The following is a 17,299-nucleotide window of genomic DNA, read 5'->3' as shown; positions in this document are numbered from 1 at the left end:
GCCTTTGAAGGTTGAGTGGGACTTTAATGAGGGAGAGAGCAAGGCATGAGAAGTGGCAGCTCCACTGAGGTCAGTGGTTCATTGCTGACGAGGTCACTTTTAAGTCACATTTTAGAAGAACTATGAAGTGTGGCAGTTCAGGTATGTGGCAGGACTGTTTCTGGGCCCAGATGAATGAATGAGCAGCTGGCCCCATTGTGCCCAGTTGGTCTGGCTTCCCACTTGGCCACCTAGGCTCTGTTCTGTGGACCTCATCTGGCAGACTCCTTTATTTTTATTTATTATTATTATTATTATTATTTTGTTTTTGAGACAGAGTCTTGCTTTGTTGCCCAGGCTAGGGTGCAGTAGCACGATCTTGGCTCACTGTAGCCTCTACTTCCCAGGTTCCAGTGATTCTCCTGCCTCAGCCTCCCTGGTACCTGGGATTATAGGCAAGTGCCACTACGCCCAGCTAATTTTTGTATTTTTAATAGAGACAGGGTTTCACCATGTTAGTGGTCAGGCTGGTCTTGAAGTCCTGACATCAGGTGATCCACCCACTTTGGCCTCCCTAAGTGCTGGGATTACAGGTGTAAGCCACCACACCTGGCCTATTTTTTTCAGCAAATCCTTTGTTTTTCTTTATGTCTCCAAACTTAGGGTACTGAGACCACAAATGTGTTGTTTCCTGTTGAAAAAGTGTTTCTCACTTAGCTGGGTGTGGTGATGCGCTCTGTAGTCCCACTACTAGGGAGCTGAGATGAGAGGATTGCTTGAGCCCAGGAGTTCGATGATCATGCCATTGCACTCCACCCTGGGTGACAGAGCAAGACACTGTCTCTTAAAAAAAGAAAAAAGTGTTTCTTTCCCTGGGACCTAATAGTGGCTTGGATGGTGAGTTGGCAGAAAGAACAGTGGGTATTGAACTTGTGTTTTGTATGTGGTATGCCCAAGACACATGATGTCAGCATGAAGAATAGAACATTCCTGTTTGCTGGTCAGTGGCTTGTATGTTTTGAAATCTTTATTTTGGAAAATACTGCCTTATTAGGAATGGGACTAGGGAGGGGGTCACCTTTCCCATCTGTGGGTCATATTTTAAAACATTAATTGTTCAGGTGTAAAGATACAATTGAAGATATAAAGAAAAATGCCACAAACATCTGATATAAGAAACAAATCATTTCCAAAAAAAAAAAAAAAAGAAAGAAACAAATCATTTCCTGTACCTTTGAAGCCTTTATGAGTTAGATTTTGAAACTCAGAATTGCTTCACATGAGAGTTGAAAGTCCCTTCTGTTGGCTCTCCATCCCCTGTTTTTCTGTCAAGTTTTCTTATAGGTTTATGGAAACCTTTGTTACTTGTGCTGGTGGTAGAGAAGTGGAGAGGATAGCTGTGTGCCACCCACATAGCTGGGATTTGTTGGCATACTCCCATGGTAGCCAAGTGGATACAACTCTGTGATGAAACCTCCCAAGAGGACTGAGGGGCCCTGATGGAGTAGCTGCTTCTTTGCAAGGCTTTCCTTGACTCTCTTCCCTGGCCCCTAGTTGATTCCCCTTCTTCTGTGTCAGTTCAGCTTGTCACCTGTCACACACACCAGTACTGTTTGTTGGCTTTGCTGGTCTCCTTGACTCCTGGGGGCAAAGACCTCTTCTTTTTTTGTTGTTGTTGAGACAGAGTCTTGCTCTGTCACTCAGGCTGGAGTGCAGTGGTGTGATCTTGGCTCACTCTGCCTACTGGATTCAAGCAATTCTCCTCCCTCGGCCTCGCAAGTAGCTAGGATTACAGGTGCCCACCACCACACATGGTTACTTTTTATATTTTTAGTAGAGATGGGGTTTTACCATGTTGGCCAGGCTGGTTTCAAACTCCTGACCTCAGGGTGATCCGACTATCTCCACCTCCCAAAGTGCTGTGATTACAGACATGAGCCACCATGTTGAGCCTCAAAGACCTCTTTACTTGCTCGCCCTGCCCCCCCGCATGCCCTGTACCACCTAGCACGTGATACATACTAACTGGGTACATGTTTGAATATGAATGGATGTGGTGCTGTGAATGTTTAGGGGATGTGGGTGAGGTGCTTAAGAACCAAGCTTGAATGGTCTGGGAAGGCTTCCTAGGGGAGGTGATATTCGAGCTTAGGCCAGACAGCTGGTAGATTTGGTGATATTGAAGTCCTTGGAGACTTAGAGAGCTTGCGCTCCTCCCAGAATGATGGATGAGCCAGGTACAGTAAATGATGCTTCTCATTTCTGAATGAATGGGGGGCCTCAAGGGGCATCGTGATTTCACGAGAATGCTGCAAGCAAATCTTTTCTCGAGCTGGGGAATTTGGTGGTAATGCCTGGCTCAGCTTGCAGTACGCACCTGGCCTTTGGAAGACTGGCACAGAGAGAAGTGGCCCACCCACCTGAGCCTGTGGAAGAGCACTGGTGGGGGATGGTTTGTGAAGAGGGGCTGTGCAGTGTACTGTTAGGTCTGAGACCCAGGAAGAAATTCCAGCATCCCAGCTTTCAGAACCACAGAGTTCTAGGCACTGCCGAGTTCCACATGTTCTCAAATGTTTCCTGAATACTTGAATTTCCTGTCCAGGAAATTTTCAAAAGAAACTTAAAGGACTGATCCATGGCTGCCAAGGAAGGATTTTAAAAAAAATTAAATTAAAAAAAATCAATCCATCATGAAAATCTATGATCATTTCATAAGAGAAAGGACATTTTAATATTCAAAGAATAAGGAGCACTTAATCTCGGAAGGAAGGGCATTCCTATACATTGATTACCTTTACTTTAATGAAAAACCACCTACATGGTCTTTACTTTTATGATTTCATTCCCGGGCTGGTGAAACATTGACACAGTAAAGCATCAGGCCAAGTCTTCTTTCTACCTACTGGCCAATCAGTTGACAAGCAGTGACTAGACGTTTCAGCCTGTTTTGTTGAGGCTAAAGGATTGAACTAGTGCTTCAGCCAGCATGAAACCAGGCAGGAGTCCATGCTGGTGTTGGCTTAGATTAGCAGGGCCTTTGATGGAGGGGCATGTATGTGTTTGGGTTTGCTGTGCCAGGCAGGGGAGTAGTGGAATTTGTCTGAGTTGAGCTCACACATTGAAGTTATTGAGCGACTTACATGTAAGGCCATGACCTGGACTCCCAGCCGAGAGGCCCACGTGGCGGGGCTTGAGCTGGGGGAGCCGAGGACAGCTTACATCTGCTCATCTGCTTACGTAACCCTGCCTCCCAGCTTCCAGAGCCAAGAAAACACACAAGCCAGCCCAGCGGGGCTGAGAGCCTGTGGTAGCACACACCATGTGCCGCACAGCAAGGGTGCCTTGGCTCGGCCTGAGGACTGTCATGAAGCCCTCAGCCCTCTGCCTCCTCCCAGAGCCTCTCTCTGCAGCTCCAGGGAATGGCTCTGAGACCTGGTAGCAGGTCTGCATGATTCTGAACAGAGCTAGTCGTTGCCCTCCTGCAGTCTGAGCTCTCTGGAGTTTCTCACTGGAATAGAGCCACGTGTGTAGCAGAGCATGGCCCCTGCAATGTGACAGGAGGTATGCAGGGCACTCAGGAGGCATCTTGGCTGGCACTCCACCCAATTAGTCATTTAACTCCAGGTCTGGGGCTGGTGTCTGCTGTCCAATCTCAGAGGTGTGAGCTGCAAGATCCTCAGAGTTGTGGAGGTTTCAGAGAGAGAAGGTGGAGAAAAAATTGCCAGATTGGGCAAGAAGGGCAGGATTGGCGGTCAAGGTATCTCAATGTGTTGGAAGCACGATGGGAGGTTGTACAAGGGGCAGAGAGTACAGAAGCGAACAGAAGAGTGAGAAGAGGCTGTTCAGTGAGAAAGCTCTGCGCAGAGCCACTAGAGGAGCAAGCTCCTTGGCCATCCTTAAGCCAGGGTAATTTTCATTTAGGTTCTGCCACACACTCAATGGGGAGCTTCTGGAAGGCAGGATCTGTCTAATCCATCCTCCCTCCCTGCCTCAACCCACTCCTCCTGGGGCTGGCACACAGTAGGTACCCAGAAAGTATCAAGGGAAACAAATAGAAAGTGGTCTTGACACGTATCACAGGGCGAATTTGCATTTAACAAACATTTCAGAATAATGACTCTCCATCACCTTCTGTGGATTGTCAGCATGCTGTGGACACACCCTGCATGGGAGGGAGTGGGTGTGAGCATGTGTATATGTGAGGGTGAGAGAGTGTTAGTGTGTGTGTTGGGGTTGGGGAAGAGGAGGGGGAATAGAAGATGGACCACTTGGGTATCAGCTTCTGCCTTAGGGAGACAGTGGTGTCAGTTGCTGAGGGAATCCTGAGGAGAGGCAGGTCTGGCTGCAGGTGGTGATGGTGGTTGGGGTTGCATGAGAGTCCATTTGGGGCAGGTTGAGTTTAAGGTGTCCATGGCATATGGCTAGTCATGTCCTATTGGCTGTGAGGTCAGGAGAGAGCCATGGGATGGGACGTTTTGGAACCGTCATGTGCTTAAATGAAAGACCTGGGTGAGAGTAAGAAGGAAGAATGTTTAGGGAGAGTGAGAGAAGGGGGCAAAGATGGACATCCAGGAAAAAGGCTGAGAAAGCCTAGGAAGCAAGGTAAGAGATGTAGGTGAGTGTGACACATGGTGATCAAGGCTTCTTTCTACCTCTCCTGTGCAGGACACTCACTTCTCCTGTCTGCTTGGACATTCATGCTGAGGGCAGGGAAGGTGAGAGCAAGGATTTGTCTAAGATCTTGCTTTGGATCCCTGTGCTCCTCCTGGTTTACCAAGTGTCACTGGGTGTGTCAGGGCGTTCTGAGACCTTAGAGCTCAACCAGTCCAATCCCTGCAGTTTACAAGTGAGGAAACCAGTGCCTTGAGAGTGTCTGTACTCTCCACTCAGGATGCCAGAGATCATCTGGAAAGTCACTGGTGGAGCTGGGCCAGGGCCCAGGCATCTCTTCTCTTGAGCAGGGCTCTTGACTTCAGGACCACCTTTCTGAAACCCATGATGGGGCAATACTAGGACACTTTCCAACCTGCAGGTGTCTGTCCCACGGAAGTGAGCCAGGCCACGTGTGAATTCCTGTTTTCTGGGTGGGTTTCAGAAGTTGTGAGTAAGTTGGCAGGATGACAGCCCAGGTGCTTCTTGGGTTCCCCAAAATGGGGTTATGTTTAGCAGCATCCTCAGAACCAAAGGTGGAGTGGGGGCTGCAGATGTTGTGGGGGCCTCTGAAGTGAAAGAGCACAGTGACAGATCTTTTCTTCGTGTTTTTCACAAGTTCACTGTGCAGCAGGGTCCCCCAGGCGGCTTTGCCTAGGGTTGGGAGTTGGGCAGCCCAGGCCTAGCCAACGTTGTGGGGAAAGGTATAAATGGCAGCAATCCCTGAGGGCCCTCTTTGCCTGAAGGCCCTAAGGCTTGACATCAGAGATGCCCATCAGGTGGCCCATCAGAGCCCTACTGCCCAGCTTGCCCAGTGAGAATCATCTGGGCTCCTTGTTAGGGTAGTCATTTAGGTCCTTCCCAAAATCCGCAGACTCTCTAAGGAAAGGGCCAAGATTCTGTATTTGTAGTGAATTTCTCAAGCAATTCTGGTGTTAGGTTTTGGAAAAACTTGTTCAGGGTGACCACTGACTGAGTCCTGGTCTTCTCTGAAGAGCACAGAGTCTGCTCACTTCAGGGCACCTTGGGAGGTAGGAGCTGGCTCAGCAGCCAGTCTTAAAAGGGACTGAGCTTCAAGGCCTCTATCCCTCCAGGAGGGAGGTGCGTGGCCAGGGAGGGAGCAGGGCTTCTGGATATCTGAGAATCTTCTTCCCTGCCCCCGAGGGTCTGCTGCCTGAGCTCTGTGATAGTGCAGAGAGCAAAAGGACCAAGCTTGACTGAGGCCTGTCTCTCAGGGCAAAAGTTTGCTGGTTAGAGGAGAATGGGAAGGGCATTTCTGGCAAAGAGAAAGTGTGGACAGACATGGCTTAAGGGATGGGGAGGGAGATGAACAGAGCTGAGATTGAAGGGCCTATTGCCCAGCTATGGGCCTTGGCCTTCCCCGTACAGGGCCACATAGCCTTGAAACTATTGGAGGTTTTAATGGGAAAGTAATATGTTCAGGGCTGTGTCTCAGAAGAAAACAAACTCGTGGGAACAGGTCCTGTGATGGTGGACCTGGGTCAGCTACTGAGGGAGGGAATGTGTGAGATGTGCACTGGGGAAACGTATGGAAGAGGCAGCTATCTGGTGAGAGGAACCAGACCCACAGGTTTTTTTCTCAGGCTCTTAATTCAGAAGGGTGAGTGATTCCGGGACTAGGGAGTGCTTGGAGAACCACGCATTATTGATAAACAGGACAGGCTGAGGCCTATTCACTGGCCTTGGGTGGGTTCTCATCAGCACGTTTCAGGTTTTGATCTGCACTTGTGGTTAGTGTTCTCACCTGTTCTCTAGGTTCCTTCCTTTGTTCCTGTGGCTTGTTTGCTTCACAGGTGAAGCTGGTTACACTAGAGTAACAGTTCCCAAAGTGTGTTCCCTGGCAAAATGGTTCTGTAGCGAAGTACGTTTGGGAAATGGTGGGTTAAATAAAACGAAAGGGTTTTTCTTGGCCGCGCAACTTCTCAGAGCCTTTGGTGTGTCTTGTGACTTTGCAGAAGCAGGATTTAATATGCAGCGTCCCCATTCTTAATCTGACCACAGGCGATGTTTTTCCATTAAGCATCTTGCTGTGTCTAATGTTTTCTGGAACCCATTTTGAGGAAGTCTGGTCTGCAGAGAATCTTGAACCCAGGCTCCCCATACTTTCTGCAGATCCTTGATTCCCTATGTTGCCTGAACTGTACCATACATACCGTATACCCCGTATATGACCTTTTCCTTGTCCCTCTTCCTACCTACCATTACCTCACAATCCACAATCTGCACCTCATCCATTTTTCTTCTGAGCCAAGCACTCTCTTACTAGCTTACTTCCCTCATCTGCATCCATATTCTTCTAGGCCAGAAACTTGGGAGTCATCCCTGCTGTTTTGTGACTTCTTCCTCTTTGTTACTTTATCCCCTCTGTTACTAAGCATTCTTCTGTGCTCTTTCCAGCTATGTCTTTTCTTTTCCCTCAGTTTCCTTTGGGGTCTCTTTGCCTTCATCCCTCCCAGCGCTTGATTCACCTTCCGTTGGGTCCCTTCCTGAGACGTGATCATTCATGCCACTCCTGCTACCTTTCACTTTGAAGCTAACTCCCTCTGCACCTACGTCCTGAACATGCATGTGCACACACGTGCACGCATGCACACACACACACACACACACACACACACACACACACACCCTTTGCCAGTTAGGCTAGAATCAGAGAGCTGGTGGTGTCAGCCATTTGTCCAAGGCTACGCAGCTGGGAGGTAGCAGAGCTAAGTCTCAACCTCGGGAGTTTTGAGAAACTGCTTTCTCATCCATAATCACTGATTTCTACAACAGTCTATCAAATTTCTACAAAATCTGAGTAGAAATTATTTCCATTTTACAGTGGAGTCTGAGCATGGAGGGTCCTGGGCAGACAAGTGCTTCATAGAGTGATCAACCATCTGGGTTTGCCCCAAACTGAAGGGGGTTTCCGGGGATGGTTGGTCGCCCTAGTGCTGGATGTGGTGCCTGATCTGGGCAGGAGGGCCCTCTCCATGGCCATGCTGCCTCTCAGAAGGAGATGTCTCCTTTGCAGGTACAGCCTGGCCATCTGATGCAGCCTGTGGAGCGGTGGTGAGTCCTGTGGGCTGCTAACTTCTCCCTCCCTCCACCTCTCTAGTGGGCCCCATGCTGATCGAGTTTAACATGCCTGTGGACCTGGAGCTTGTGGCCAAGCAGAACCCAAATGTGAAGATGGGCGGCCGCTACACCCCCAAGGACTGCATCTCTCCTCACAAGGTGGCCATTATCATTCCATTTCGCAACCGGCAGGAGCATCTCAAGTACTGGCTGTATTACTTGCACCCAGTCCTGCAGCGCCAGCAGCTAAACTATGGCATCTATGTTATCAACCAGGTGAGGCCTGGGAAGGTGGAATGAGAGAGGATGTGTATGTGTGCAGATGTGTGTATAATGAGGGCAGTGGAAGGGGGGTGATTTCACAGACACCTGGCACTTAGCGTGAGGAGCCAGCCCCCTAATCACCACCAGTGCAGATGAGCTAAACACCAAACAGTGTGCTTGCCTATTGCTGTCAACTCTTTTAGCCAGGAAAAACTCTGGAGTGTTTTCGTTGGTTTGTTTTGTTTTTGTTTTTTGGAAGTAGCCTTCCAGCAAAATTGGGAAAAAAGACAACCCTAATTTCCAAAGTAAACACTGATTATTTCCTGGCTTTGTGTAGCTGTATATTTTCTTTTTAAAAATAAAACCACTATTTAGATGTCAGACTTTTAGGGAACTTCAAAGTTTATCCAGTCAGTCAGACTGTGTCTCCTGTGGCACCTGGAGACAGTGCCCTCAGTTCAGGCTGCATGCCTACATGCAAGCCCCTGGTGAAATATCTGGGGAAGTCTGATTTGTGGGCCATCTGAGAGTCATGTGCACTGGGCTGAGTCTGAGAAAAGGTTTCTTACTGCTCTTCTGATCCATGTATGTTGGCCTTTAGCCCTGCTTAGGAAAACAATGCTAAGGATGGGTCAGCTTTCATTGTTACCATGGCATGGAGAATCAGATTGATCCAAGAGGCATCTTTATTGAAATAATTTTTTTAGTCCATTTGAGGTGCATTATTTTCCCAAGAGTATAACTTTGATATTTCAAGATTATCCCTAACACTTAAATTTATATCTTTAGACTGAAACCTCCTCGGTGCTGTGACACATCTAACTTATCTAGGCACCAAATTTCACTGAAATTCATTTGAAGAATCTGAGTGCCCATTTCTACAAGGCCCAATGTCCACTGCACTTCAAGATAAACTCTGCTTTAGGTAGGAGGATTGTTGGCAGTTTATGGCTTCCATTGAAGTCAAGGGACTCTGTGCATCTTCCCTGGAACCCCAGGGGAAGCACTTAAGGACTGCTGTGGCATTGTGCTTGCATCACTTGCTGCAGGAGATTCTGAAGACGTATAAGGTCTCAGTCCTGTCCTGTCCCAAAGCCTCCAACCCACTTCTGGCAAGTGGTACCCTCCCAGAGATCAATTTGTTAACAGACCCAAATAACCTGTGATTGGATGGTGGCTGCCAAATGCTTTGGAAACTCACAGGAAGGAGAGAGAGCAATGGCCTGGAAGAATCAGGATATAAACTATGTTCCAAAGTCTGCAGGGAGATGGGTGTCTCAGCTGGGGCCAGTGATCAGGGACCTCAAGGCAGAAAGGACCCTCACATGTTCCTGGAAATTGAGACACTCACTGGGGTAGGAAAGCACCAGAAGCTCTGGGGCCGGGTGTCAGAGTGAAGCCTGTAAGGCAAGGGAGAGCAGAACAAGCCCTGTTACAAGGAAACTGAAGCAGGAGAGGAGCAGGTGGTGGGCAAAACCGTTGAAACTGTTTGAATTCTTTGGCCATGTGAGGTACAGACCAGGGCCCTGTGAGCACCTGCAAGCAAGACAGCTACGCAGTTGTGGGTCACCTTGGAAGAATATTGGAGAATGTAAGAACAGGTAAATGTCCTGCTAAGTACAGGTCACTTTAACCCAGCAAGTATTCGTTTAAGGAAAGCCCTATGATTGAGAAACATTTGTCTGATGCCAGTGAGCACATACCGATGACGGCAAGATTCAGGATCCTGTTATTAAAGCAGTGGTAACAAGCACCTGGAAGAGGTGGCCACCATCACCAGGAGCCAGCAGGGATGACTAAGAACAAGCCGTGCCAGCTGCATCTCGTTTCTGTCTTGACAGTTACTGTGCCAGTAGATGAGGGATGCACTGTAGATACAATTCTGTCAGCTCTTACTCAGCAAGGCATCTGACGGCATCCCACAAATCTGCCTGAGTAGAAGACAGACAGCCATGGTCTGGATGCCATGTAGGTAGATTAAAATATATGCAGTATGTACTTTGGGGCTGGATGCAGTGGCTCACACCTGTAATCCAAGCACTTTGGGAGGGCAAGGTGGGCGAATCACTTGAAGTCAGGAGTTCGATACTAGCCTGATCAACATGGTGAAACCCCATTTCTACTAAAAATACAAAAATTAGCTGGGCATAGTGACAGGCACCTGTAGTCCCAGCTACTCGGGAGGCTAAGGCAGGAGAATTGCTTGAACCCAGGAGGCAGAGGTTGCAGTGAGCTGAGTTCGTGCCACTGCACTGCAGCCTGGACAACAAAGTGAGACTTCGTCTCAAAATAAAATAGAATAAAATCTTGGGTAAAGAGGGTAAAAGAGAGTTAGTGATGATGCTGAATTTTTGAACTGAGGTAGCTGTTTTCAAGGAAGTCTGGAGGGTGGGATGCTATATCTAGATATGTTGCAGTTTAGGTGAATGTGAGACTTCCCTGTTTTGAAGTCCAAACAAATATTGGACCAGTAAAATCTAGCCATCAGCTTAAATTCCTGATACAATTTATATACTACCCAGGCTCAGCATAGCAGATTTCTGAATGTCCTCTACCAGCTACATGTTCCTGCCCACCTCAATCCAAGTAGGCAGAACAGCTAACCAAGCCAGCTCAGACCGGTGGCACAGCTGTGCTGGCTAACACTGGGCACTGCCTGGGAGAGTGCTCCTCCCAAATACGCTTGAGGAATGCTGGGTTGAACCATGTCAAGCAGGTCTCGTTCCTGCAGAGCGTTTGGTACCCCGGTGTATACTGTAACCCCAGAAGTGTTTCCTGAGCTTGCCTGACTGGGGAACTTTTCCAAGAACCGTCTCAAGTGATGAGTGTTTTGTGAGTCACACTCTGGGGCAAGCTGGCCTGAGTTAACATCTCCTCCCAACTGCCTCCCTGCTTTCTCTGGAACACTGGGAACTGCCCATCCTCCCTCCCTCCCTCCCTCCTCTTCCCACTTCATAACTTAGCATCAGGAATATTTTAGTTTTGGTTTTTCAAACATATGTAATTCCTTTTTTCTTATCTTGTCAGTATCATCTCTTTTTTTCTTTTTCTTATACTTTTTTTTCTCTTCATCCTTTCCTTCTCCTCTAAGGGTTAACTTTCTGCCTTAAGAGAATCTTTACCTCTTTTTCTCCCACTTTCCCAGCTACTCTCTTATCTTGTGTCTCACCCTAATTGATCATTTTGGGAAAATAATGGTCAGAGTCCAGATAACTAAGTCAAGAAAGGCTTAAAGTCTGCTCTGCCTTTCCAGTAAAGAATATTACCTAATAAATAATAAAACGGTAATGGGAAACCTGAACCCTGAAAAAAAGAGGTGGAAGGAGAAGCATTTGGAGCACATCCTGTCTACAAATTAGGAACTTCCTATGTTATCTGTTTTATGGTTATATTCTAGAAGAAGAAGAAGAAAGGGATTTTGTAGCACCTGGTTTTGACCTTTGTGTACTGTTTGTTGAGCAAATAAACCTTATGGGCTGTTAGCCCTCTTTATAGCCTCTCAGGGGCTCCCTGGTCCAGACACCCTGCTATCATTTTGACTGTTCACACACACACACACACACACACACACACACACACACACACACACACATTTAAGATTAGACAGAAAGAATGCTCAAAATAAGAGTGGCTTCTGAGACATTTGGTCCAGGGCTTCCCACACAGGCTTTTTAGTATCAAATTTCTTTCTGCCCCATTGAAATGCTGCACACCCTCCACTACAGTAGGTCACAAGAGTTTCATTCTACTTGAAGTAGGGGCCATATCCCATCTCCACCTCCTTAGCTTCCCATTCAGTCTTTTCTAGGATTTACCCAGACCCCTGAGGCTAGACAATGTGGAAGCTTCTGTTCCATGTCACAGGTGAGGAAACAGGTTTAGAGAGGGACAGGCTCCAAAAGCCACATAGACAACAGCAGGGCTACAGCTCAAACCCCAGCGCCTGACTCCAGGTTTAGTGCCTTCTCAAGCCATCAGTGACACTCCTCACGACCAGGGTGCCCCTAGTGTTGCTCACAGCCTGGTATCCAGGGCTGAGAGTGTGCTGTGTGCTCAGACTGCTTAGGTTCAGTCCTGGCACTGCCACTTTCCAGTCACTGACCTCAGGCAGGCTACTTAAGCTCTGCAGGCCTCCATTTCCTCCTTGGTGGGGAGGGCTGTGAGGCATCTGGCACATGGTAAACCCTCAGTCAATATCAGCCGTTACTGGATATCCATTCCTGCCTCTGCACTCTCCATTAGTTCTGTCTGTTTTCTCTGCCTGCTTCTGTGGTGGTGAATTCTTCATGGCTCCCACTCGGCCCACATCAGGACCCTTCCTCCTATGGTCTGGACTCCTTGGGGTCAGAGGATAATGGATAATGGAATAACCCAGGTGGCAGAATCTCAGAGGACTCTGAGGCCTTGCTGGGCCTATAGCCTCTTGGGCTGTGTGTCAAGCTCCACACACAGGAGTGAACTTTCACAGATTTTTATGGCTCATACTTATATCTGTAGTAAGCTGTTAAGCACTCCCATTTGGCTTGGGCCTCTGTAATCACCATAATAATTTATATCTCAAGGATATTAAAGCAATGAATGGAGAGGGGCTTTCTAATAGAGACAGAGAAGAGTAAGAGTTGCTCTTTGTCCTCAAGGTCTCTCCCTCCACACCCACACCTTAGCTCACCAGCATGAGAGGATCCTCTTTGGCTCCTTGCACTCTACAACGTGGATGTCAAGATATAGCATTCTGACGTCAATGGCAGCAAGAAAAGAGGAAGAAGATATCGTAGCAAACAGGGATGCATGCTGCATTTCCTCATACTCAAATCCGGAAAGGAGACTGTAAAGCCACTCTAGGTGAAGGGAGGGCAGGTTGTCACCTGGTAGCACTAGCCATAAATTAAGGAATACAGGATATCTGTGGGATTACCGATCACAAAAATTACAAAATGAGTGAGGAATGCAGGCACAGCTGGCCAGGTGGGTTTGTCATCACCATGGCAGCCCTTTGTCCCACAGCCAGTACGTAGGACCGGTCTCTCCAGTTCCAATTGCATATCTTCTGGTACCTTTGTTCTTCTGTCTCAGCTGCCCAAGATTTTCCTGGTTGTGACCATGTTAATTCCTCTTTTTAAACCTGTTAGCATTTCCTGACTGCCCACAGACAAGGGTCTAAATGGTTGGAAGGCCCAAGCTTAGTATCCAAGACCCTGACCTACCTCTAGCCACTTCCTCCTCCTCCCTCCATCACTGGATTCCCCATCTCCACCCAGACACCCCTGTCCTCCCCTCCTTGTGCCTTTGCTTTTGCTGTCTCCTCTGTTCGTAATGTGTCTCTGGCCATCTTTTTTTTTTTTTTGAGACGGAGTTTTGCTCTTTTTACCCAGGCTGGAGTGCAATGGCTTGATCTCGGCTCACCGCAACCTCCGCCTCCTGGGTTTAGGCAGTCACCTGCCTCAGCCTCCTGAGTAGCTGGGATTACAGGCACGTGCCACCGTGCCCAGCTAATTTGCCTCCCTTCTTTCTACCTGACCACACAACTGGTGCGTAGTCAGTATAGATGCAGTAAGTGAAGCATGGGGCTTCTCCCCAGGTCTTGCCCCTTTGTTTATACCTAGTCTCAGGACCCCTTGCTCCTGGTCTTCTGCCTAGATCTGTGCCTCTTGGAAGTGAAGCCTCCATTCCCAGTGAGGCCAGGTTATGACGCTTGGGAACTTGCAGGGCCCCTCCCCTGGGCCTCTCCCCAAAGCTTCCGGCTCATTGCTGAACAGAGCATAGGCTGTCTGTGACATGGTCCTTGGGGTGACCTCCTTTATCAGGAAATATGCAGAAAACCTATAAATATCTTAGCCTTATGATTGTTAATGATCTCTGGACTTAGCACCTTTATTATGGTCTCACTTTGAATTTTGACCAGTGAGGCAAATTGTCTTCTGATTGTTCCTGTGGAGGGAAGGCTCCAAAGGTAAGCACATGGTAGCCACGTGATGGCTGGGAAGCAGAGCTGGGGTTTGGACAGAGGTGACCTAGAGCCTGAGGAATGGGTCACCCTGCCAGAGTTATTCCCAGAATGCTCCACATATACTTGCCAACACTGTGAGTCTCACTGGGTCCTGTGAGGAGGCACAGCAGCTTTTGAGGACAGCCCCAGAGCCCCCCGGGAGGCTTGCCTCACTGTTAGGCCAGTCCCTGAACCCTGCCTCAAAGGAGATGGAGGGAGAGCACAGACAGCTGCCCTTAGGACTCTGTCTGGCTTTGAAGTTTTCTCCTGTTTTCTTTTCATCTGTGTACTATTTTAGGATGATGGGGTGATAGTTCCAGGCTGGTTGAGGATGGATTTGGGGACAGTCCTTTGTACCCTCAGTGAGCAAGAGCATCTGTTACCCTACCTCAGCAGTTGTCTCTGTCACTGGTCCAAGCAGCTGGTTCCTATACAAGATCAAGATCAACCGGGAAGAAACAGACTCCTGGGTCTGTCCCATTAGCAAGGACAGCTGCCTGGGCTTATGGCCCTATTGGTTTGGTTTCTATCTTGGTCATCTCTACCCTCCCCCCATCCCTGCCTTCCATTTTCTCCCTGAGCTGTCAGTGCACAGATTGATGTGTATGGGAACAGGGCTTGGGAGGGGTGGGGTGGTCCTGTCCTGCATCCTCCCTTCCTTTGGGCACTTGGACCCTTTGGAGCTTGCCAGAGGTGGGGAGTGGGAGTGGGAAGGCCAGGGAGAGTCTCTGCGCCATCACTGTTTGAGTGTTGCCCCTTTGCTATGTGCCCCACCTGGTCCATGTCTCTCTCTGTTCTCCTGGGGACTTGATTTGCTGGTAAATTGCTTCAATGGATGTTGTTCTGGGAAATGCCATTTATTTTCTGCTCACCGGTGACTCTGTGATAGGGAAAGACAGCTTACTATGAATTTGCCTTTGCATTGGAACAGTAGTCCTCAGAATGGGCCTCTTTTCCCTTGCAGCTTTGATGTTTGCCTCTCTTCCTCACCTCTCTCCCTTGCATCCACCCTTTTTTCTTTTTCTTTTTTGTTTTCCTTCTAGCAGGGGCCTTTTGCCTTTACTTGTTAATCCTGTTTGTAGCAAAGCAAGTGGAAGGAGAAGTTACTCTCTGATCTGCTTCTTATTCTCCACCTACCTTCTCTTCTGTACTCTCCACCTCCTAGAAAGAGAGGAATGCTGACCTAACTGCTGCTGCCACTGCTGCTGCCACCACCGCTGCCACCACCTCCCTGGTAATGTTCACATGCCCTCAAATCAACCCAGAGCCAGGGCCCTGCTGGTCAGGGGGAGGCTGTGTACATAATCTCATGAGTGTGCCATCCTCAGGCCCTGGGGTCTCCCAGGCAAGGCCAGGGCCTCTGTGGGCTCTCTCAGAAATGCCGAAATTGCTGGAAGCCAGCCCATTGTACAGGGTCTGAGAGTTTTGCTTATTTTAAATTAAACCACAGTTGAGCTCATGCTGTATGTGTATAAACTTTTGTACCCTGCTTTTTCCTTAAATTCTTTATCATCGGCATCTTCCCATGTTATTTCATGATCATCATCATCACTTCATGTGCCTTCATAGTAGTTGATCATAGAATTTCATCATAATTAACTTGTCTTTTCTCTCTTAGAAGTCCTTTAGATAATGTCCAATTTTCCATGAGCATAAATAATACCATAATGAGCATCTTGCAGACTGAAGTTTATTCTGTGTTGGTTTGTTCCACATTTAGGATCATTTCCTCCCCAGGCTAGAATTCCAGATGTGGGATTATGCATTCAGAAATGATTTACACATTTTTATAGTTCTTAATATAGATGGCCAAATTGCTTTCTGAAAGAGAAGCTTTACTTTCCTCAAGTATTTTTCTCCAAATTGTATCTCAAACATCCTGAACGTGCTTAGCACCACTGTCTTGATATATCTGCAGAAAGCCATGTCTTCACTTCTCAGTGCGCCAGGCCCTGGGAGAGGCAGGCATCCTGCGCTGGCTCCTTGGAGTTGGGTTTAAAACTGTCTCCTCTGTGCTCACGTCACCCAGAAGCCCTGCTGGGCTGTTTTAGGAGCTTAGTTCTCTCTGAAGGCAACTTTATAGACTCTGTCCAGTCTGTGTTCCTGTGTGGCAGGGGTCAAGGTTGTGCTCACTCTTGAGAGTGGTGACTCGGGTTGGCTGAAAACCACTCCTTTAGCCTGGTCCCTAACCCTTGAAGGTCCATTTCTCTCACTCACTGGGGTGAAACGTTTAAATCTCAGATCCAAGTTTTGTTGAGAGCTCTGAGTTACCATATTGTTATGGTTAACAACTAGATCCCAGCAGAGCATGGTGGTGTGTGCTGGCAGTCCCAGGTTCTCAAGAGGCTGAGGTGAGAAGATTGCTGGAGCCCAGGAGCTCCAGGCCAGCCTGGGCAACATAGTGAGACCCTGTCTCCCTACCCGAAAACCCAACAACAACAGAAGCAAAACTAGAGCCCAACTGCTGTGAACTCATGGGTGAGTAGATATTATTAGCTCTCCACAAACTCAGCATTTGTATAATCCCAGGCTCTTTCCAGTAATTCTCTGGGATCACCTCCTAGCCTGTCCACTGTTCCAGGATCCATACTTAGGCCTGTAGGAGTGCCCAGTCAGAGCTTCTGCTGCCGCCAATCTGTTACTATTTCATGCAACCCACTCAGCCTAGTTCCTTCCTCTTACTGTCTTAGTGGGCACAGAAAAGCATACAGAGGATGTTTCAGCAAACATTGCCACTGGCTGTGAACCTGCCCCCGGATATGTGGTGTTGAGAGCTTAGTGGTAGCTTCAGGTATAGTGGGGAGGGGTGTAGCTCTGTGATGAGCCAGGGCATGTATATGGGAGCAGCAGTGTCTCTCTCATCATGTAGAAATTCTGACTCATTGAGAGTCTTGGCTTTCGGTTGATAGTTTTAACCACATTGCTGCTGTGTCTTTTGGTACAGGAGAGGCTGGGTGCAGTTGGTCCCAAGCCATTATGGACAAGGGATGTGTCTGCTGATGTACACACATGGACCTGACATCGAAGGAAGGCAGGGTGGTTGGACAGAACAGTTCTCTAGAATCAGTTGGGACTTGGACAAGAGGGGCCTGTTGCTTTCTATAGTTGGTCATCTGTCCCGTGTTGCAGTCAGGGGAAGGCCACTCTTGCCTTCCTAAACCACAGTTAGGCTTTTCCTCGGAATTAGGCCAGACTCTGGGCACCTGTCCTGAACCTCTCACCCCACTCCTACAAAGACTGCTTGCAAATGTAGTGCACATGCGCAGGGAGAAGGGGAGGTATGAAAGGGGAAGTGGAGCCCCTGCCGTAAGCCCTTGGGGGAGGCACTGTCTGCTTACT

The 17,299-nt window shown here is 48.3% G+C and overlaps 1 protein-coding gene across 2 annotated transcripts in view; it reads left to right on the top strand.

Moving 5' to 3' along the window:
- The window catches only part of B4GALT1 (beta-1,4-galactosyltransferase 1), a 58,359-nt gene that overhangs the window by 24,443 nt on the left and 16,617 nt on the right, over positions 1 to 17,299 (top strand). The window contains exons 2-3 of one of the 2 annotated variants that reach the window (XM_054257111.2): positions 7,751 to 7,986; positions 15,126 to 15,194. In XM_054257111.2, coding sequence (XP_054113086.1) covers positions 7,751 to 7,986; positions 15,126 to 15,194 — 305 coding nt within the window. The remainder of the gene's footprint in view (positions 1 to 7,750; positions 7,987 to 15,125; positions 15,195 to 17,299) is intronic. The other variant, XM_002743011.7, reaches the window with a different exon arrangement.

This window comes from Callithrix jacchus, chromosome 1 (genome assembly GCF_049354715.1).
Source record: "Callithrix jacchus isolate 240 chromosome 1, calJac240_pri, whole genome shotgun sequence".
Classification (NCBI taxonomy): Eukaryota; Metazoa; Chordata; class Mammalia; order Primates; family Cebidae; genus Callithrix; species Callithrix jacchus.
Note: the sequence above shows the minus strand (reverse complement) of the source record. Positions and strands in the feature narration are given on the sequence as shown.